General features: G+C 47.7%; 2 protein-coding genes across 6 annotated transcripts in view; one reads left to right on the top strand and one right to left on the bottom strand.

Moving 5' to 3' along the window:
* The window catches only part of DCLK2 (doublecortin like kinase 2), a 156,738-nt gene extending 145,703 nt beyond the window's left edge, over positions 1-11,035 (top strand). For all 4 annotated transcript variants that reach the window (XM_060012128.1, XM_060012129.1, XM_060012130.1 and 1 more), the window contains 4 exons: positions 2,745-2,841; positions 3,707-3,787; positions 4,926-5,042; positions 9,840-11,035. In XM_060012128.1, coding sequence (XP_059868111.1) covers positions 2,745-2,841; positions 3,707-3,787; positions 4,926-5,042; positions 9,840-10,049 — 505 coding nt within the window. In that variant the 3' untranslated portion in view covers positions 10,050-11,035. The remainder of the gene's footprint in view (positions 1-2,744; positions 2,842-3,706; positions 3,788-4,925; positions 5,043-9,839) is intronic.
* A 6,128-nt stretch (positions 11,036-17,163) lies between these two features.
* The window catches only part of LRBA (LPS responsive beige-like anchor protein), a 733,083-nt gene continuing 727,635 nt past the window's right edge, over positions 17,164-22,611 (bottom strand). For both annotated transcript variants that reach the window (XM_060012133.1, XM_060012132.1), the window contains exon 57: positions 17,164-18,507. In XM_060012133.1, coding sequence (XP_059868116.1) covers positions 18,417-18,507 — 91 coding nt within the window. In that variant the 3' untranslated portion in view covers positions 17,164-18,416. The remainder of the gene's footprint in view (positions 18,508-22,611) is intronic.

Here is a 22,611-nt window from a genome sequence, read left to right on the forward strand (position 1 = left end):
AAAAGATTATTTTCACCCAAAGCTTTTTAATTAAAATTGTTCCTTGGAATTGACAGTTTCAGCTTCTTTCACTGTAGCATCTCTCATTCTTCTTTTAGGGTTTTTGGGCTTTAGTCTTGGGCTGACATATATTTTCCCTCCAGTCTTTTCAACACCAGATTCATTGCTACTGAGAAGGATGTTGGTTTTTCAGAGGCAACTAGAAGTTTAGTTATTGCTTAAGCAAGTCAGTTCTTAGGGCCACTGACAAGTAATACTTGCCTGACTATGCTGAGGTATTTGATGTTTCTTTTAAAGACAAACACATACATACTCCCCTTGAAGTCAGATGTTTGCACATCATTTGTGAAATAGCTTACAACATTTTTTCAGGTTACCTCGTTCGACCTTTAATGACTTGGCATTGGAAAGAGTAGTACACAGACTCTTTTGCTGTTTTCAAAGTTTTTCTTAATGGGCATTTTCATACTTACAGCACTGTACTATTTAAGAATTAAAAAGTGCCTGAAGCATCTCAGCCAGATTGTACAGTATAAATGTGTTAATCCAGGGAAGATTTAATCAGAGAGGCTTTTATTATGTGACTACTAAGAAGGATAAATTCTCTTCAGCTCTGCTCTCTGAGGGCAGCCCGGAATTCCCAGAGCTCTTGCAGTTCACAGCACGGGTCCTGAGGGTGCCATTCTAATTGCCAGGATCCTGGGGTTTTGTTGTTGACTTAGGCTGTTTTGCCAAGGACCTAAATCCTGCAGACACACCCCCAATGTTTTAGCTGTTTGTTAACAAAATAAAAGCCATAGATATTAAAAGAACATAAGCTAGTCGAGATTCCAGAAAAATACCAAAAAGGAGATGAGTGCAGTCATAGACAAGAATGGCTAAAAAGAACAAATTCTGGAAATGGCTGACTTTTTTCTATCTCCTTCTAACATTGTCTCCTGGGGTCCTCCAATTTTCTAAAGATTTCTGTAAAATCCCATTGTGTTCTTAGATGCATCCTTTACTCATTTTGAAGGAGAGTTGAGCTGAATTAAATCAGTAGAGAAGTAACAGTGAAAAGGAAAGAAAATACTTAGACACCTAGAAAGAGTCTGTGCTCACTCCAAGAATATCACTTTTTAGGAGAGCGAGGTGGGTGGGGGCATCTTTTGCCTCGTCCGGTGATCTGGCCTGACTTGTGCTCCTCCGTGTGCTGCATGACCCAGATGTCATGGACCAGTGGTGTCGATTCCGCTGGGCTTGGTTAGAGGTCATGAATGTTCACCGGCCCACAAACTCTACTCTTTTCTCTTAGAACAGGAACGAGGCAGCCACCTCATCACACAGCCCCCAAACTTGTCGCTGGACACTCCCCGGAGTGATGTATTTCTAGGGACACCACACTTGCCCTTGCAGACCCTGGAGGGCTGGTAGCATGAGGAGCCTCCTGTCCAGAAGGCTGGGCAGGGTCCCACGTGAGCACCCTGAGCAGTAAGTAGGCTGCAGGGAGCCTGTCGGGAGCTCCGGGAGGAATGCTGCACCCTTGCCGAGTGAGACGGAACTTCGCTCCTGGATTTTGATCTTGACCCCAGCAGTGCATCCTGAGTTTTCTCCTAGGGCTTTGTGATGGCCTAGAAAGCCAATGACTGTGTTCTCACTCGGGCCATTGACGTGCCCACCAAGGGAAGGGGCTCTGTGGCCGTGGAGATGCAGTTTTCTGGGAGGTAGGGGATGCCCAGCTTCCTGAATTTTTCCCAGCAGTGTTTCCATGGCGCCATCCATAAAAAGTCAAGTCATCGTTTATCCTGTAGGCAGCGGCTGTGTGTGCAGGTAGGCACAGGGTGGGGAGGTACGTTCACCCAGGGGTGGCGAGGTGGGTTTGCCTCAACCGTGCAGTTCTAGTCGATGTCCTTGGATGGGCTCTTTGTCTCGGACTGAGCTTCAATGAAAGGCAAGTTCCAAAGCGGGGAGCACATTGTGTCATGAATGTTTATCCAGATTCTGAACTCCTTGTGATGTTTTCATATGTTGGCTGCTTCACTGATCTTTGGCTGTTTTCTTGGAAGAGTAGAAAGAGGAAGGACAAGGAGATCTGACTCAAATGTGCTGCTTTTCCCCTCTTACTACCACGAGAGACTGAGGGCAGGTGCTGAGCTTGTTTTTTTGCTGAAATGAGGATTTACATCATTTGTGGATGCCATTTTTTTCTTGAGTCTTTTTTTATCATGGAAAAATATATGTAACATAAAATTTATCATTTAAACCATTTTTAAATGTATAGTTTTAACGGTTAGGTGGTATTAAGTACACTTACAATGTTGTACAGCCATCACTACCGTCCATCTCTGGAACATCTTCGTCTTTCCACGTTGAAACCCTGTACCCACTGAACAAAGTTCTTGCATCTTTGTCTCTTCTCTCTCCCCGCTCCCTCTCTTCCCCCTCTCTCCCTCCCCCCTCCCCCTCTCCCTCATCCTCTCTTTCCCTCCCCCCTCCCTCCCCCCCATCTCTCCCCATCTCTCCCCACCTCTCCCCACACACACACACACCTCCCTCTTTCTCTGTGATTCCCAGGCCGGAAATGTTCTTCGGTTCTTTGTCTAAAAGGGAGAGAGTGTCATCCCAAATGCAGTTGAGATCCACAGCTGAGCTATGAAATGCCCAAGCCAGAGAGACTGGGCTCCTTCCCCGCCTTCCCATGAGCATTTTGTTAAAAACTGTATGGTGACTCTGACTCTTTCTCTGTTTCTCCATCACTGACTTAGTGAGAACAATCTCCAGGAAGATCTCTTCGACCAGATCTTGGCTGGGAAGCTAGAGTTTCCGGCCCCCTACTGGGACAACATCACAGACTCAGCCAAGGTACCCATCCAGGCCCGTTTCTAGGGGTTGCGTCGTGTTGAGGGTCCTCACCCATTGTGTGGGGCTGTAGCAGCACTTGGTGTTGAGCTCCGTGTCTGTCTTGACTTTTTTTTTTTTTTTTTCTTTTTTTTGTGGTACACGGGCCTCTCACTGTTGTGGCCTCTCCCCTTGCGGAGCACAGGCTCTGGACGTGCAGGCTCAGTGGCCATGGCTCACGGGCCCAGCCGCTCCGCGGCATGTGGGATCTTCCCGGACCGGGGCACGAACCCGTGTCCCCTGCATCGGCAGGCGGACTCTCAACCACTGCGCCACCAGGGAAGCCCCTGTCTTGACTTGTAATGTGTGGTTCTTCATTAAGTTCCTTCCTCAGTGTGGTCTCTGAAATGCTTAACCAAATTCTGAAAGCTGGACTGGCTGTCGTCCCAGTTTGCCGCTACCGTCCTCCTGTGCTCCTCTAAGCCCTAAACGTTTGTTCTTTCATTTATTCAAGAAATGTGTTACGGACACCCGTCAGACTGTAGGGGTAGATTTGTGAGACGTGCTGAATTGCCAAAAGGAGCAGCACTGCAGTTCTGCGCTGTGGAATGATGACAATGGCCGGAACTCTTAGGAGAGAACATCTTGGGTTTAATGTAGATTCGGGAGAGACCTCTTCCTCTCTCAGTGCCGCTGACACGAGGCAGCTGTGTCTGCGTAATTGCCTCCTAGGCACGGGCAGTGGAGGTGATAATAGCTTTTGCATTCAAACGGCTGAGCAGCTGTGTTGGCTGTTCTTTGAAGTACTTGGTGCAAACTCAAGATTTCTGTGTTGATGCTGGAATTACCCCCTGTCGCCTGCTCTATCACCTTCTTTATTTCTTTCCAGGAATTAATCAGTCAAATGCTTCAGGTAAACGTTGAAGCGCGGTGCACTGCGGGACAGATCCTGAGTCACCCCTGGGTATCAGTAAGTACCCCACGTCCCCGGGGAACCAACATCTCTGTGTCCTGTGGCCAACAGCGTGCTTCCTCGCCAGGGCTTTTGCGCAGGCAAAGTTCTGCATCCAAGTTCCGTGGAGGATTAAATGTCTGTTTTCTCTAATGAGCAAGTAGCATGAAGTCACTTCTCTGGGAGAAAGCGGTTGGCACCAGGATCCCGCTCTGTGAGTGACCTGGCACGTCACTGTCCCTTCCTGGGCCTCAGTTTCCTTATCTGTGAGAAGAAGGGTTTGGCCAGGATGCTCTCTAAGGAGCTTTTTCTGTCATCCTGGGGTTTGAGAGTTTTTAGGATTTGCCCAGAGATGAGCCTGTGTCAGACCCTGGTCTCTGTCTTCATGGCACATGGTCCCAGGAGCACTCCTGCTGCAGGTGGCGTGGCTGGGATGCGGTCCTGCCAGAGACAGGCAGAGGATGTGTGACGTTGCCTGGAATTTCTCTGAGCTTGGGCAGTGGCTCTGGGCTCGTGGTAAACACGATCCACGAAATGGCAACAGCAGGAGAGGCTGCGTCCCCCTCAGTCCTGGAGGCTCAGGGACAGTGACGTTAATTCAGCGGCTTTTGCTGACTTTGGCTCCCCAGGCCCCTCTGCCACCCACTGTCCCACACGTCCCGACCTTTCCGTTCAAATTCTCTGGGTCCTGCTAAGTGACTTGGATCTTGGGCCAAGTAGCTGACATGCCGTATTTTTTAAATGAGCGATCAGAACTAACAGCTACCTGCATTCTTGATTAAAATGATAAACTGTTCATGAATGTTGATGTTTCCGTGGGAGGGCTCTATACTAAATTAGGTGGCATTTGTGCTGCGGGGGGAGGGTCTCAGAACCCTGTAGAATGTCCTTGTGCCACTGGGACCTCTGCCCTCTCCTCGGCCCCCTTCAGACCTAAGGAGGGAGGTGAATGGCAGAGGGTCTTTCCGAGGGCAGGGGACTGGTGAATAATGGTAATCATTTCTAATTACTTCACTTAGATTGTTCCCCCGACCTTGTGGCTCAGATGGGCCCATTTAGGAGGAGATGGTGGTGGTGACGGCTGGTGTGTGACTGCTGAGGAAGAGACAACATAGACGTGAGAATCAAAGGCAGTGTATTTGATTCTTTCCTGTAGGACGATGCCTCCCAGGAGAATAATATGCAGGCTGAAGTAACAGGTAAACTCAAACAGCACTTTAATAACGCGCTCCCCAAACAGAACAGCACCACCACCGGGGTCTCCGTTATCATGGTAAGTAGAACGGGTGGTTCTGCCCTTGGGCAGCTGCAGCGTCTGGCTCACTGCTCGGACCTACATCGAATCTTATCAAGTCAGCCGCCAGGCGCTTCCCTCACGCGGCCGTGGGCGCTGTCGTGTTCCTCTCCACTTCAGGAATGGCTTGGCACGTGAAGGGCACCCTTTGGCCGGCTCCCAGGCCTCGGGTCCTGGGATCAGAGGTTGCGCAGGTCCCAGCAAGGCCAGGCTGATGGGCCCCTGGCCGGGGCGTCCCAGCCTCTTCTCCTGGGCTTGGTGGCCTCCAGGCAGCTGCTTCTGTCTCATCCCTGCTTCCCGTCTAGAGAGCGGTTCCCAAGCCCAGGTGGCCCTTACAGCAAACGGAAGTGACTCCCTGACTACTCAAGGCCTCAGAAATAGATTATTTGAGCTTTGAATGATTCTTTGGAACTTGGGATAAGAAACAGCCAGAGTTAAGCCAATTCCATTTTAAAAAGTCAGTGTTTTGTGTTTTTTAAAAGTTCAGAAGAATGAAAAAAATGTATTAGTTTTTTCAGGGTTGGTAAAATTGTACGAGAAGTCAGTAACAGTGATCCCCATATTTTTTCAAATCTTCCTTCTTCCAAAATGTTTTTAAAAAGGCAGCTTACCCAAATCCACAAACACAGCAGATGAAAAGTGGCATTAAAGTAAGTGAAGCAGCATGAAAGTAAGTTCAGCAAATGGGAGAAGAAGGCAGAAAAAATAAAACTGAGCCAGAAGCGTGGCGCGCACCCTCCCACCAGCTGTCCAGACCCAAGTCCTCGCCCAAGTCGGGCCGTGAAACTGGCCCCCGGCGTGTCCGCACCTGCTCCGGTGCCGTGTGTAGAGCACGGATCCTCGGCGTGATCTCTTTCCCGCGCACAGGATCAGGGAGCCGCAGCCGGGAGTCTGGCTTTCTCCGGAGGCGGGGGCCTGAGCTGGGTCTTGGCCACCCCAGTACTGCGGGGATCTGTGGAGCCGGACAGCTCCGTCACCCTGACCTCAGGACAGGCCCTCACCCTCTGGAAAGGCTCGATGTCCTAGAGACTGGGAGGAAAACAGTTGCTCATTCTCAGGGCGCACCGTAGCCTCGGAAGCTTCCCAGCGAGGACGCGGGTCCAGACAGAGGCAGAGAGAAGCCCCGCCCCCTCGTGAGTGTGGGAGGCGGGCTGCTCCTGGAGCCTCCACCACCGTCCTGGCATCGCTGCACCGTCCTCCTCCCCCTGGGTGGGTGGCTGCGCTCCCCGCTCCAGCCCCCAGGCCAGGCTTGCAGGCTGATGTGCTGTCGGACTCGCGAGTGGGGGTGATGATGGACTCCGGGCCGAAAGAGCGGGAAGGCCTCTTGAGCTGTGGTTTTCCTGGCGTCTCAGCAGTGTTCTGCAGAGAGCCTGAGAAAGTCAGAGTTGTCACGGAGTGTCAGCTTAAACCCTTTGCAAAGAACCATCTTGACTGAGCATGAGAAAGTTCTCAGGCGGTTCACCCTTGAGAGCAAGGCTGCCGGCTGGGGTAAGGGGTCACCGCCCTGCCTCCGGCTGCGTTGTTAGGCAGCTTCTGGGGAAATTTACAAAAATTTAAAATTTAAAAAATTTAAAATTTAAAAATGCGCCCAGGGCTTACGGCAGCTCCCCCCTCATTCCCTGGGTCACCCGTCAACTCACGGCCCAGATGGGAATGGATGGCCCAAGGCCTGTGGCCCACCAAGGTTCTGGAATGATCAGCCCTTCTGCCTTTTGGCCCAGTATAGGCTCTGTTCTGGTTAAGGACGTTTAGGTTCTCTCAGACAGAAACTACATCTCCCGGTTTACAAATGGCATTTTTCCATTTGCTGATGGATTTCAACTGTTAAATTTTAAACTCCTGAGCTTTAACCGGATGTTTGTGTGAATGAACAAAGCTTTATTGTGATTCCAGCGGTGATTGTGAAAGTTGTGTGTTCCCGTGTGTATTCAGTGTCATCTTGGGCACGTTGGTAGGGTTCCATCTAACCCCGCATTCCGTACACAACTCCACAGCTCGTTAGCTCTGGGGAGGTGCTGACGACGTCATCACGCTCACTGCCTACAGGGGAATCAGTAGAGCCTGCCTCTGGGGGTACCAGTTCTCCATGGCCAAAAAGCTGGCCTGTGAATTCTGGCTTGTCCCCCTGAGCAGCGGTGAGCAGGCCCCCGACCGAGGACCTGGCGTGGTTGCGTCCGGGCAGCTTGCAAGGCTTCTGTGTCGTCTGCCTCGCTCTCCTCACCAGTACTGTGCGTCTTTGTGTCCTGCCCTTGGGAACAGTTTCAAATGTTTTCTTAAAAATCATTATTCACAAATGAGTCTCCCTGGTATTTATATGTTCTCATAACTGGGGTATGTGAGGCTCATGTGGTTTCCTACAGATACAAATAGCAGTGGAAACAGGGCATAAATGTTCCAAGGCGGAGCCCTCAGGAACGGCTGTGTCGCTCCCAGACGGAACCTTGCTCTCCGCTGCCACCCCTAGTGTTCTCTCTGCCTTGGCCCCCCAACGTCCCCCAAAGGATTGGAGCCTGAGGCTCTGGTGAGAAAATGATAGGGTAGGAATGGTAAATAACGGTGCAAGAAAGTCAAGTTGATGCTGTTGTCTGCATTTTGTTTGACAGTTTGATTTGACAGTTTGAGAGACACTTCAGAGTTTCACTCTGTACCCCGTTGAGACTCTGGGGACCCCGGAGCAGAATTCTGGTATTCAACATGCTATGCTTCATCAGAGCCGCCTCTAATTGTCACCCCTCTTAAATCTGCATGCTTCTCTTGGACTTTGACACCAGCATCCAGCTCTCAGCTCCTCATGGGTGCAGGTCTCCTGTACCTACTGACACCCGTTTCAGCCAAACGCAGCCTTGGAAACTTTACTTAAAACTTCTCGCCTTGCCACGTTGCCTTCCTTCCCAGACCAAAAGCTGGCGAGTGCACGGGAGGAGAACTCCAGTCGTTCTCCTGCTAAAGGCTGTTTTTCACTTAGGTGAAAAAGCACCTTTTTGTGAATGAGAGCATAAGATGGGGACCTTTGTGAAGGCTTTTGTTCTCTTTCTGCAAATACATTTCCAAAGATGCATTTTTAGCAGTAAGACAGTGTAGGGTCAGCTAGGCTTTGGGATAGGAGAACACTATTGGATAGGATTTTGGTTTAAGATGGGCCTGTGGTTTCAGAATGCACTTGCATTTGCTCTGGCTTATCCTTAGATGCTTAAGAAAGGACCGTGCACCTGCAGAGGGGGCTCACCACCTCGCCCAGAAGAGGCCATCTCGTGGTGGGAAGGGGAATGATAAGAAACCCCTTCTCGCTGCATTTTGCAGCCTTGTAGCTGACTGGAGAAAGGATGGATTCAAAAAGAGTGCTTCCCCACTCGGGGATTATGCTTCTTTCAGGGGGGAAGTTGGGAAGGATTTGGGCTTAAGATAGACAAAACTGTTTCGACTGTGTTGCTTCTGTTGAAAGTAAGTCTAGTTTCTGTCCCCGCTTCTCTCCTCGCCCCTCTTGCCTCTCACGCCGCCTGCATTGCTTTCCTCTGACTAGGTCCCAGGCGATGGTATGTACTAACTGCACAGCAGTGCTTCCTTCCGCTGCACACATGCATCTTCTTGACGGGAAGGGAAGAGGAGAAATAACTGCGGGACTGTTGCTTTCTTCTACCCAGGGGAAGTTTTATGGTAGAAAAAAGTGAATGCCACCTCTCCCCGCTTTCAGTGTTTTCACTGAGGGGTGGCCTGGCCTCTGCTCATACTGGGAGCTTGGAAGCTTGTTAAAGAGCGATGCTGAGTTTCTGATTTGGCTTGTCCACAGTTACCTCTTCTCCAGGTAACGGAAATTGTCCTTGGCAATCCCTGAGCGTTCAGCCCGAGCTGGGAAGGGCCTGTGGAGAGCACCTGTCTTCCAGTTGACACCAAGTGCCCCAAAGGCAGCCGCCCAAGTCTGTCCTAGGAAGCCCCATTGTTCATATTTTCTCCAGACTTTTTTTTCCTTCCAGTAAGAGTACTGGAAGAATCAGTGGTGCATTTCCCCCTCAAGGTGGTTAGACCACAAAAGGACTTCTGGTCCACGTGCCTTGTAGCTAAAGGTGCCTGAGAACCGAAAGCTCCGCACGTTTGGAAAACCCAGTGAGAGGGCTGCTGGCCGAGCCTGCCTGGCCAAGCAGAAGTCCGCAAGCCCACTCAGAGAAGGAGGAAGGCAGGTCAGGGCCAACCTCCCAGGCTAGGGTCAGGAGGTAAGACGACTTCTGCGCCCCTGGAGCAGGGGAGCAGGTTAAAGCCCTTGGGGGTGTGACAGGATAAGACACCCGCACAAAGAAGAGAAGAGCAGGGAGGAGATGGTGGAGGATGGAAAGATGGGTAATGCAGCACCATCGATTCCCAGGGCTTCCATAGGTTACGGGGCACCGGTGTGATGCAGGGGTGGGAGGTACTTACTATAGATGACCTGTGAGTATTCTTCGAATCCCCGACGGGGAACCTTTAGAAGAGTTAGCTGTCAGGGACCTCGCATTCTTATGGGGTTTGCTTCTTGTCCAGGACTCTTCTGGGCTCAGGGGCGTGGGGAGAAGCGCCCCGAACCCAGGCAGCTGGGAGCCGGAGCCGGGGAGGATCTGCCCAGGCCGCGTCCAGGGCAGTAGGAGCAGAGGCCGCGGCGCCGGGGACGGGCTGGCCCTTGGGTTGCCATCAGGGGCAGCCGGGCGTTACTTCTCCTCTACTGTTCCCGCCGTGCATGCTCTGCGCGCCCTGCTCGCGGTGCCGGGACCGAGGCGGCGGGCTAACTGTCTCCTGATCTCTTCTCAGAACACGGCTCTAGATAAGGAGGGCCAGATCTTCGGCAGCAAGCTCGGCGCGGACGGCAGCCGGCCCAGCCTGGAGCCCGCTGCCCCGGAGCCCCCTGCCCCGGAGCCCTCTGCGTCCCCCGAGTCGCCCCCGCGCTCTCCTGCCACCGCCGCCGCCGCCGCCGCCGCGGAGTGCGAGCGGGCGGGGACCTGGCGCCGCCACCGTGACTGACCGGCTGCCGCCGCCGCCCGCATCGCTGCCCGCACCGCGCATCGCATCGCCGGGGTGGAGAGCGCGCGCCTCCAGGGCCACCGCTTCCCGCGCGCTCCGCTCGGGTCCTGGAGGGGCCTGTGCGCGTCGCCTTCGGGGACAGGTCCTCGGAGTGGCTTCGTTTAAATTCTCTGTCTTCTCAGTTCAGTGGACATCTGACGGCGTCACCAGGAGAATGTGCAACTTTTATCTGACATTGAGCGCATTTTTATAGAAACACTTTGGATGCACCAAGATCTTTCTCTTATTTAAGTAAACTCAGGAGGGCTCCCTTTTTCTTACAAGCAACTCAGAACTGCGTCTGTCCCTTTGTGGGTGCCCTTCCTCTGCTGACGGGGGTCGGGGGCTGACTTCCCGCGCAAGGCTCGGAGCCCGAGCGGACACGCTGGTCCCGGTACTCCGCCCAGCCTCGGGGGCTCGTCTAGGACGACACTGGCTCTGGACTTGTGCGCAGACCGCAGGGAAGGCCGTTTCTTCCCCCGAAGTTGTGTTTCCCTGACTCTTCCCACGACCGTATTAGAAAATGCTGACGACCTTGTCCTTGGGGCTTTTTAATGAGAGGCGTGGTGCACGCCGCATCGCCGGGGCGCTTCCTTCTCCAGGTCCGGCTGCGGGCAGAGCAGGACCAACCAGCGACCCCAGGAGCCGCCGGAGCCTCCCTCCTCCATCTGCTTTTCATCTGCAGCGGCGGCAACAACCCCCAGGAAGCGCGGGGCACAGTCGGGACTGGGCGGGAAGGTGCCTGCAGACATCCTCTGTTACTAACCTTCTGGAAGGCTGCTGGCAGTTTTTCCTTTTTTTCCGCCACCCTGCTCTTTTTAATGATTGTATATAATCAGTGAATTTGTTTTACCTGCTCGTCTTCTAAACGGGTGGGCCTGTAGTTCATTCTCATTGTTAGACTTTTGCCGCCTACAAGTGTATCCAATAAACTTTTCCTTCTTGAGAAATAGCCGTCAGGGTGGGTAGAGGTTCCTGCGTGGTGGTTTTGCAAAGAGTGTGCGGTCAAAGCAACACCTCCGCGGCCCAGGTTCTGGCTGGTGCCGGTGTTTGTTTTTGTCTCGTGGTCGCAACGGGGAAGAGAGGTGCTTGGGAAGAACACACGGAGGTGCACCTGGAAGTGTGTTTGATTACAGGTGCAGAAACTCACAAAAGCTCAAAAACGAATAGAGATTATTAGTGTACAACAGAGGACTTCGATGGAACCAGAAACAGGAAGGTCAGGCTTTATAGGAAATGGGGAGCTGTTCTCGTCCGTCTGTGTCTGTCTCAGAGACTGTGCCGTCTCCTGTCTCTGCTTCTTTCATTGCGTTTTGGCTTTTGGTTTCTGTTCCCTCATAACGTCTGCTTGCCTGGGCTCTGGCTTAGCCTGCAACTGCTTCTGTCCCTAGCTTCGCAAGGCTGTACAGCTCCACGGCTTGAAACCGTATCTTTCAGCTCTGGTTCTCTTCGTTCACATTGCTGTGTGATGATTTCTCTCTGGGCTGGTGCTGACCTGTGATCCAATCCAGAGGCAGGTGACAGGATGCAGATGGGCTTCCTGGACACACAGCTCCAGTGGGTGCAGGCTTCAAGAGAGGGTAGTGATGGGCAGGTCCAGAACATTCTGCCTGTCGCTCTTCTCACTGGTTAAAGAGCAAGCTTTTTCATAGCTTCCAATAGAAAAATGTTTGTTAATGGCAGTGAAGAGCTAATGTCAAAGAGGAGAAAAATGAGGATAGTGAAAATGAAAATGGAAGAATGACGGAGCGAGGCCTTTAGTGTACTGATGGGAGCCTGAAACTCGACCCCATCTCTCAAACTGCAAGGTTCAAAGACGTTTGCTGAAGACTTAAGAAAACATATGGCCAGGGCAGTGCCAGTCACTGGCGACAGGAGCTGGAGCACCTTCTGTCCCGCACATGCTCCCACGTTCTGTGGCACCCTTGGGTGGCCTGGAGACAGGAGTAGGCTGAGCTGGGTGTGGCACCGTGGCCTAGCAGTGGCCAAGCAGTTCTTTAGTAATGAATCCCACAAACACCTAGAGTGTTAAGCGGTGGTAAAGGAACAAGCCCAGAAGTCAGGTGACATAACCCGGGTCATAGAACTGGCAGGAGACAGAGCCATGATGTGGTTTCAGATTCCACGGACATCAAACCTGTGCTCTTTTGAAGGCAGCCTATTGTCCAGGGTAAATCAAGGCCTGGACATGAGTGGTCATCTAGAGGAAGATCCTAACTAAAGGCTCCGACACCACAGCAAATTGTTCATTCACCCACACATTTAGCAAACGTTATTGAGCTCTTATTCTGGTCTCAGGATTCAAATTAAATAGAGGTCCTTTATTGCTGGGTTCCTCCGCTCCCGCACTGAGAGAGAGGCATGTGCTTGGTTTATGTTCATCCCCTTATTCCAGCAGGGGAGCCATGTCTACAGAAGTTGACCTTTGAATAGAGCAAGGGAAGCCGTGACCTGCCGAAGCCATCGCGGGCTGCCTGCTGGGCCCAGCCAAGAGTCAGCGGGAGTCTGTCTCTCTTTCTTCAAAAAGGTTGCCGTGACGTGAAAGTACATGGAATATACAGATGGAAGCATTTGGCGTAACTCCCCCAGAATATCTGCATGAATAAGATTGTGAAACGTGAATCAGGAGATGGGGGACGGTTCAGAACAGATAAACCATATTGAAAGAAGAGTGCTGGGTAGTGATGCCGTCTTGGAGGAGGACTTTCAGGGCAGTTTGCCATCCCGTGGAAATACAATGTAAGCCACATAATTTAACATTTTCTGGTACCATATTAAAAAAACCTAAAAAGGAACAGGTGAAATTATAGTATAGTTTATTTAACCCACTATATCTAAATACATCCCTTTAAAGTATTATTTCAACATGTGATCAATGTAAAAAAAAAATCATTGGGATACTTTACCTTATTTCTTTGTCCTAAGTCTTTGAAACCTGGTGTGTATTGACATGTATGGTACATCTCAGGTTGGACCAGGCACATTTCAAGCGTTTAGTAGCCTCGTGTTGCTCCGCCTGCCAAGCTGGACAGTGCAGCTCTAAAGAAAGGCCACAGCACTCAGTTTCCTTGTTTCTGTTTAGTTTTGCATATGATGTGTATGACAATGCAGAAGGAACCCTTATCCACTGTTTTAAATGGGATGGACTGATTTAAGACGATCTCAGCAGGTTAGAGCACTGATCCAAACCTGAGATGTGAAATCAAAGCGCGAAGTCCTGTGATTCAGTGGCCAAGGCCTTGGCGTTCACTGCTTCACGGGAAAGATCTGGGAGGGGAGAAGTGCAAAGAGCATCACGTCATTAGGCGCCAACAGAACTGCTTAAACGTTAGCATAACCTTAAGCTGCATCCTGAAAAGTCCGTGCAGATCGTGGGCAGCGTGAGTCGAACCTCCCAGGTACGGCTCTGCGCTGGGGCCTCGGGGTGTGTGGTGCAGACGAAGCAACCATCGCCCGAAAGAAGGCAGCCAGGGTGGCGAGGGGTTTAAAGCCCTGGGAGCCAAGGACTGGTGGAGAAGCGGTCAGGTGTTGCTTAGGAAGACCCAGAGGCACCTCCGCCTGATGTGTGGCTTCACAGTGAACTGCTCTGTGGCAGGGGCTGCAGACCTCTTTTGGGCGCTCTGGGTGGTGGCCCGAGGTCAGTGGGTAGGAGGCATGAGGGTCAGGTGTGAACGCAGCGTCACAGGAGCAGCCCGGTGACAGAATTCGCTGCTTTCTAAAGGAGCGATTGTCTAGTTCTGGGAAATGCCTAGGTGCTAAATAATAACAAAAGCTCATAGTCTGTACAGAGTTACCTCACACTGTCTTGTTTGAGCCACACCACAGCCCTGAGAGAACAGCTAACATCCCTGTTCAGCAAATGAGGAAACTCAGATGGGTCTCGAGCTGACGGAGCCCGGACATGCCTCTCCCGGCCCCGGGGCAGGTGTCCTGGGAGCTGCTGTGCCCCTCCAGGTGGTCAGGGATGCTTTAGGGGTAGCGCCTGTGTCCTAAGGTGGAGGTGGGCTGGGCTGGGGAAGACACCTGACAAAGTGGTAGAAAATCGAGGCGGCTAAGAAGTTCCCAGGGCAGGGGTGTGTGAGTCCTGTTAGATGAAGGAAGGCAGTAGTCTCTCTGAGGGAGGCGGATGTGTGCAACTTTGGTTAGTCTTGGCCAATGGATTTTCAGGGGCTATTTTATGATAAAACCCGCAGCCTTGAACTCAGTGAGGGTGTGTTACCATCACTGAGTAGCTGAGCGGAAGAAAAAGGTATTTGGTACAGAGACTGACCTGCTCGTGCCATACTCCTCACACAGGAGCCTCCTTCATTTGGGGCAGGGCTTGGCAGCATGGCCTTTGGCGGTCAGGAGGGTTTCAGCCCGAGTCTGATGGTGTGAGGCTGGGCACCTGCCTGTGCTGGCACTAAGGTCAAGCCTGGGGAGTGTCTCTCAGCTGATCCAAGTCTGAAGCTGCAGCACAGCCAGCTGCTTCTGCCAGGCTCCCCCAGAATCTTGGTTTTGGCAAGGAAAAATATTCCTGAACTTGAGACAGGAAAATGATTTACTGCATGTTTCTGGCACGTGACTGCCGTGGAATTCAGAGGAACATTTGTAGGTCACCTGCTTCCCTTGCCTGCAGGTCAGACCACCCTGTTCTCTAGAAAAACGATGTGAGGCCCTCTGGTTTGAGCAATCTGCATTTCTGGCTCAGAGAGGCAGGGCAGGGAGTGATGTGTCAGTGTCATTCATCGTAGCCTTGGGCTTTTATATGGTGATCATGTGATTTGGGGGACCCAGGAAATGCATCACGGACTCTACTTTTCATATCTATTGAAAAGAAAGATCCAAAAGATGTTTCTCCCACTCACCTGAGAGAAAATAGAAGAGGTAGAATTAAAAATTTTTTTTTAATTTTGCTTTTTTGATCTGCTACTTTATATGGTCTTTGCCTTCCCAGCTTCCTTGCTTTTCCCTGCAGTGATAACTTGAGATGCCTATAGAATTAACATCATTACACTTTATGCTACAGAAAAGGGAGGTAGCAAGGCTGACTGCTCTCCTAGTTGAAGTGGAAAACACTTTCCTCCGTCTGTGGTGGGGCAGAAATAGCCAAGTGCAGGCACGGGCGTATTTGCGGATACGCATGGTTTATGCAGACTTTCAGATGCACGTCCTCCTCCTCTCTGTGTTTGTGAACATGCTCTGGCCTCATGTGATGTCACGTGATGATGTGAGGCTGTGGGGCTGGGCTGGCTGCTCCTCCATCATCCAACGCTCGCCGGAAAGTGGCAAAGCTGCTCCGTCAAGCTCAGTGTGGGATCCTTCCAACTGTTTAAAGACATTTCTGCTTCCTGATGTGGAAGGAATCTGTCCCGGGGCTGCTGGGCTCTTCAGCAGTGATGGAGAGGGGGTGGGGCTGCTGCAGGAAGGAGAACCAAACCAGGTAAGAGCTCCTGAAATCATGTCTGGTAAAAACGTATCAAAGATCCCTAGTGAAAATCTCTCCCGTGAAAGTCCTATCTTGGTGGATCTAAACTGTCATGTGCCATTTAAATTCAGTTATATTTGCAGAAAAAGGTGCAAAGCGGACGTGTGGTCTGGCTACGTCCAGATCCCCTGGCTGTCTGCCAACTTGACCCACGTGACCTCTGCCATCTCTCTCTGCCCCTCCGACAGCGAGGTGGGAGGACACATGGCCCCAGATGTGAGGTCAGGCCCCTGGCTGGGCTCTGCTCTCGGAGCTGAATGGGAATGGGCAGCCTGGTGGTAAGCTACCGACCTCATGTGCTACACCCGGCTTCCGTGGGTCCCAGGCAGGGGACCGTCCCACATGCTGACAAGCAGAACTGAAGTGTGGGGTTATCTCAAGGCAGAATTGTTCCTTTTCATTGGATTCATTTATTGGAACATTTACTTGTGGCTGTTTGGTCCACTTTGGGAACAAACTTCTCCTGAGTGGACTGTCCACCAGTTCTCATCCGTGTGCCTCTCAGGTTTTCATGTTCTCTCTGCTCTAAGCCCTCATATGCTTTCTCCTAGAGATCCAGCGGTATTTCTTAAATTAGAGCCTCACGGACTTGACTGATGATGTTTCCGTCAGAAGCCACACCATCGGTGAGGGAAACCTTCCTTTCCCGAGGCAGTGCATTTTAACACTCTGCACTCTCGGCCGCACCACCTGCTGAATGTGCCGCCGTGGCTCCTGGCTGTTGTAGGTCATCCCGTTTCACCCCAAGCCACCTCAGTTTTGACTTTTTTCCCTAATCGGTTTATATTTATTTGAAGTAGTTTTTTTTAAAGGAGTGAAAATTGGATAAAGTAAGTGAATGTTGAGTAAACCCTAACATATACGGTACTAAACAGAGTCTACCCCTAAGAAGTCCTGTGTTGATGCCAGCGGGATTCGTTGTATGAGTAGATACAGTCAGCCCTCGGCAGCCGCAGGTTCTACGTCCATGGTTGGTGGAAGCCACGGATGTGGGGGGCTGGCTGTAGTTGTGTGTTGATGCCAGTTGTAAGGTATTAAGTTTCAGTGGATTTTCCACAGTTGTAAACAATAAAGGTGGTAGAGGCACCGATTTTCTTCTTGGGCTCCAAGAGGAAGCTGCTTCATGAACTTTGCTTCAGGCTTGCTGAAATAGGTAGTTGAAGTAGCATATGGCTGGCATATGACTTAGATAGTCCTAATTTTCTTCTGCCACTTTCCCCAAAGTTCCCGAAGTGTGATATCACAGGTTAGTACCCGTGAGGATATTCATGTACCAGTAACTTGGGTATGTCTTTGACTCTAAGATGTACTTCCCCTCTCCCACATTTTACCATCTATTGTTTTGTTAATGGGTTATAAAACAACAGTGGATTTTAGACAGAACAGTGTATAAAGTTCCTTTGGTCGTTTGTTTGTTAGATAAAGGTCTCTATGTTCTCATTTCCGTAATGCCCATTTTCCTGTTTTCATTCAAGAGAATTGCTCACCTATTGGTTATTGTTCAAAAACTATGACTGAACCAGGGTTTGACATTTTGCTTGCAATAACTATATTATCATCATTGTTTCAAAAGGAGGAGTGAAAAAGATTATTACCAACAAAACAAATACCATTTTAATTTTTCTGGCAAACAAACAACTGCGTTGTTCCATTCCTAAAATCTTTGCTTTTAGAGAAGAGCTGAATGTGTAGGAGAAAGGAGGCGACCCCTTTTAGGTAAGTAAGTTGCAAGAGTAATAGAGATGGAATGTCCGTTTCAATGCAGAGTTCACAACTTACAAAGAATTTATTTATGCAATACAGACCTTTTCTCAAATATTTTTCACAGAATTCCACACAGCAATCTGCTAGAAAAGTAGAATTCTACACCACCAAAAATGACATTTTTGTAGTACAAATTGCTAATCAAAAGGAAGATGAAGATTGTTTAACAACAAACAGAAGGTAAACGAGGGTTGCTTCACACAGCACCCAGTAGCCTCTGTTCCTCGGCCCGGGGTTGGGGTGGGGAGGTGGGGGAGCCCTGACAACGGCTCTGCCTCAGTGCGTGAGCACAGTCAGCCCTCGGGGAGTGAGCCCTGGTACTTGCATTTACTTTAAAAGAAAAACAGAGGTTGTGAGGCCAAGAGCATTTCCATCATCATTTCACTTGGGTGTGCTAAGAAGAGGACAGATCAGGAAAACATGGTAAATATTTCACACTTGCGATAACATTAGATCCTTTATGATAACCACACAATAAAATAAAATACCCTCCCCCGAACCATAATTTTCTAGGCCTAAAACATGCTCGAAGAATAATATTGATAGAAATAATTCACTGAGATGTTTTAAATTACATTTACTGTAATTTAAACATTGCTATTTAAATCCCAGAAATTTCAGTGCTGAAGAAGCACAGTTGTTTGTTTGGAAAAATACAGGACCCAAAGTAGAGCGTAAATAAAATTCCCTCATCCCAGTATTATAACCCATTCCTTATTGTTAAAATCATACATTTCTCAAGATTACAGATAAACGGGAAGTGTTTTTCCATAATATAACTAGCATAAGTGGGTTTACTTGCTCCACTGTATACTTATTATTTCCATAATTGGTGAAAATAGACTTCTCATTATGACTAAAAATATAGATTTTTTTTTAAACTACAGAACCCAGCAGCCAGTTTTCTGCTTTGCTATTCCCCCAAAAAAGTCAAGCAAAGTCTACAAAAATAGCAATTAACTTTAAAAAATATTTTGCTTCTTAGAGCAAATTTAAGTTACATTCAGATGTGATTGCTGTTTCTAAGAGAAAGATGCTGAGGGCGCTTCCTGTGCCCAGGCTGGGGGGCAAGGCTGAAGCCCAGCTGTCACTATCAATCAGTAGCGGGTTTGGTATTCATGATGCCACCGGTTAAAGTCATTGTAGAACAGAACAATGCTTCCTGAGGCCATGCCAGAAATGATGCACCTGGGAGAAGCAGAGAGAGAAGGAGGGGTTTACAAACCTAGGCTTTGTTACTAAAGAAAGAACTGCCCTCCCCAAATCCACAAGGTAAATACAGAAGATGGCAGCCAGCATGTTTTTTTGATGACTAAAATGCAGTCCTGAGTAAGCTCAGAGTCCCACCTCTGACACTCCACGTGGATCCAATTCACAGCTTGCCTTTATATTGAAAGTACAGCTAGTTTGTGCAAGATGAGTCACAAAAACCTGAACAGACTAGATAATTTCTAAGGCGGAGAGGCTGGGCAGGTAAACTTTTTATATTAGGTATTGGAAGCAAAATAAAGAATCATAATCTCAAAGTAATTGCTGGTGGAGGAAGCAGCATACAATCAAGTGACTGACAGAGGTATGTGACACATACAGAAGGAATGAAGAGTAAGAAATCAGAGTGCTGACCACCCTGCAGAAGAATATTCTGTGTCCCATAGTGTTAAGGGTAGAGGGGCTTTGTCCTCCCAACACAGCGACTCACTGCCATGATCACTATAGACAGGAGTTGCTGTTTGCGTCCCCTGTCCCTGAGCTGGTGGTGCAGGGAAAGAGATGAAGCAGTAAGACAGGCGGTTCAGAGGAGCCTCTCCAGGAGGCAGAAGCCTATTTACTATCTTAGACCTCTCTCTGGATGGTTTGGTTAGGAGAGTCCTTTGATGTCATACTTAGTATCCTTAGTAGTACCTCATATCAAAATTAGGAACTAAAATGTGTCAGAACAAGAAAATCAGCTAAACACAGAAGAAGGCAGTAATGAGGATATGAGGGACAAAAAAGCACTGAGACATGTAGAAAGCAAACAGTAAAATGGCAAAAGCAAGTCTTTCCCTATCAGTAATTACTTTACGTGTAAGGTGATTAAACTCTCCAATCAAAAGGCAGAGAGACTGGCAAAATGAATTAAAAACATGATCAAACTATGTGCTGTCTACCAGAGACTCACTGTGATCTAAACAGGTTGAAAGTGAAAGGATGGAAAAAGATATTCCATGCAAATAATAATGAAAAGAAAGCTGAGGTGGCTATACTAATATCAGATAAAATAAGTTTTAAGTCAAAATGTTACAAGAGACAAGGACACTATATAGCAATGATAAAAGGGTCAATTCATCAAGAGTATATAGCAGTTACAAACCTATATGAACCAATCAGCACCCCCCCAAGATATATGGAACCAACGCTGACAGGATTGAAGAGAAAAACAAACAGTTCTGCAATAATGGTTGGAGACGTCAATACCCCACTTTCAATAATGGGTAGAACAACCAGAAAGAAGATATGGAAATGGAGGATCTGAACAATACTAAAAACCAACTGGATGTAACACATATATAAACATTCACCCAACAACAGCAGAATGCACATTTTTCTCAAATGCACACGGAACCTTCTCCAAGATAAACCATACATTAGGCCACAAGTCCTAATACACTTTAAAAAGATTGAAATCACACACAGTATTTTTTCTAATCACAACAGAATTAAACTAGACATCAATAACAGAAGGAAAACTGGAAAATTCATCAGTGTGTGGAAACTGACCAATGGGTCAAAGAAAAAAATCTCAGGGAAATTAGAAAATTCCAAGACAAATGAATACAAAACAACAAGCCAAAACCTACAGGATGCAGCAAAACCAGTGCTAAAAGGGAAATTCAGAGCTGTAAACACAGATACTTAAAATCTCAATCAGTAACCTAATTCTACACATTAAAGAACAAGAAAAAGCTGCAAACTAAACCCAAAGGTAACAGAAGGAATGAAACAATAAAGATTAGAATGGAAATAGGGGATAGAAAAATAGAAAAATCAACAAAGTCAAAAGTTGAGTCTCTGGGGCTTCCCTGGTGGCACAGTGGTTGGGAGTCCGCCTGCCGATGCAGGGGACGCAGGTTCGTGCCCCAGTCCGGGAAGATCCCACATGCTGCGGAGCGGCTGGGCCCGTGAGCCATGGCCACTGGGCCTGCGCGTCCGGAGCCTGTGCTCCGCAACGGGAGAGGCCACAGTGGTGAGGCCCGCGTACAGCAAAAAGAAAAAAAAAAAGTTGCGTCTTTGAAAAGGGCAACAAAATTGACAAACTTTTAGTTAGACTAAAAAGAAGGACTCAAATTACTAAAATCATAAAGTGGAGACATTGCTACCAATTTTATAGAAATAAAAAGAGGATTATCAGAGAATACTAGGAACATCTGTATGCCAACAATTGGGATAACCTAGATGAAATGGAAAAATTCTTAGAAACACACATTATTCCAAAATTTCATCATGGAGAAACAAAATCTGAATAGACTTATAACGAGTAATGAGACTGAATCAGTAATCAAAAACCTCTCAATAAGAAAAGCCCTGGACCAGAGAGCTTCACTGGTGAATTCTGTCAAAGATTTAAAGAAGGATTAACACCAACTCAAATGCCTCTAAAAAACTACAGAGAACATTTCTTAAGTCGTTCAATGAGGCCAACACACCCTGACACCAAAGTGAAACAGACATTACAAGAAAATAAATCACAGACCATATCCCTTATGCTTACTGATACAAAAATCTTTAACAAATAATAGCAAACCAAATTCAGTAGCATTTAAGAAGATTATATACACCATGACCAAGTGGGATTTATTCTTGGAATATAAGGATGGTTTAACATTCAAAAATCAGTTGTAATATATCACATCAACAATTAACAACAACAAAAGAAACCCATATGAGAGAAGGCATTTGACTAAATTCATCATCCTTTCATGATAAAAACACTGAAACTATGAATAGACGGAAAGTACCTCAACACGATATAAAGGGCATTTATGAAAAATTCCCAGCTAACATCACATTCAATGGTGAATACTGAAAGCTCTCCCCCTCTTACTGGGAACAAGACGAGGATACCTGTTTTCACCACTTCTAGTCAATATAGTACGAAAAGTCCTAGCCAGGGCAGTTAGGCAAGGAAAAGAAATAAAAGGAATCTAAATTGGAAAGGAAGAAGTAAAATTACCTCTATTGCAAGTGACATGATCTTTATGTAGCAAATCCTAAAGATTCCACACACAAAAAAACTGTTGGAACTGATGAACTTATATTAGCAAAGTTGCAGGATACAAAATCAACAATACAAAAAATAAGTTGTGTTTCTACATACAAGCAGTGAACAATTCCATCACAGCAACAACAATGACAACAAAAAAATAAAATGCTCAAGGAATAAATTTAACCAAGGGGGCAAAAGGCCTGTATGTTGAAAACCAGAAAATATTGCTTAAAGAAATTAAAGACAACATAAATAAATGGAAAGATATCCTGTGTTCATGGATCGGAACACTTAATATTGTTAAGATGACAATATTAGCCAAAGCTGTCTACAGATTCAACCTAATTCTTAACAGAATCTCAATGTTTTTTGCAAAAATAGGAAAAGAAAACCATCTTAAAATTCACATGGAATCTCAAGGGAGCCTGAATAGCCAAAACAATCTCAAAAAAGAACAACAAAATTGGATGTCTCATACTTCCTGATTTCTAAACTTACTGTAAAGCTACAGTAATCAAAACAGTGTGGTACTGGCTTAGAGAGAGACATATAGACCAACAGAATAAAACAGACAATCCAGAAATAATCTCTCATATATAGGAACAGTCTTTTTCAACATATAGTGCTGAGAAAACTGATATCCACATGCAAAAGAATGAAGTTGGACCCTTATGACCATCATATATAAACAAACATTAATTCAAAATGGATCAAAAACTAAATATGAGTTAAAACTATAAAATTCTTAGGAGAAAATATAGAGGAAGCACTTCATGACACTGAATTTTGCAATGATTTCTTGGATATAACACCGAAAGCACAGGCAACAACAGAAAAAAATAAATGAGACTTCATCAAAATTAAAGGCTTTTGCACATCAAAGGACACTATGAGATGGAATGATGAAAAAGTTCTGGAAATGAATAGCGGTAATAGTTGTACAACAATGTGAATATACTTAATACTACTGAATTATGCACCCCCAAAAAAAGGTTTAAATGGTAAATTTTATGTATATGTTATCACAGTAAAAGAAGTTAAGAACT

The sequence above is a fragment of the Delphinus delphis genome, chromosome 5 (genome assembly GCF_949987515.2).
Source record: "Delphinus delphis chromosome 5, mDelDel1.2, whole genome shotgun sequence".
Lineage (NCBI taxonomy): Eukaryota > Metazoa > Chordata > Mammalia > Artiodactyla > Delphinidae > Delphinus > Delphinus delphis.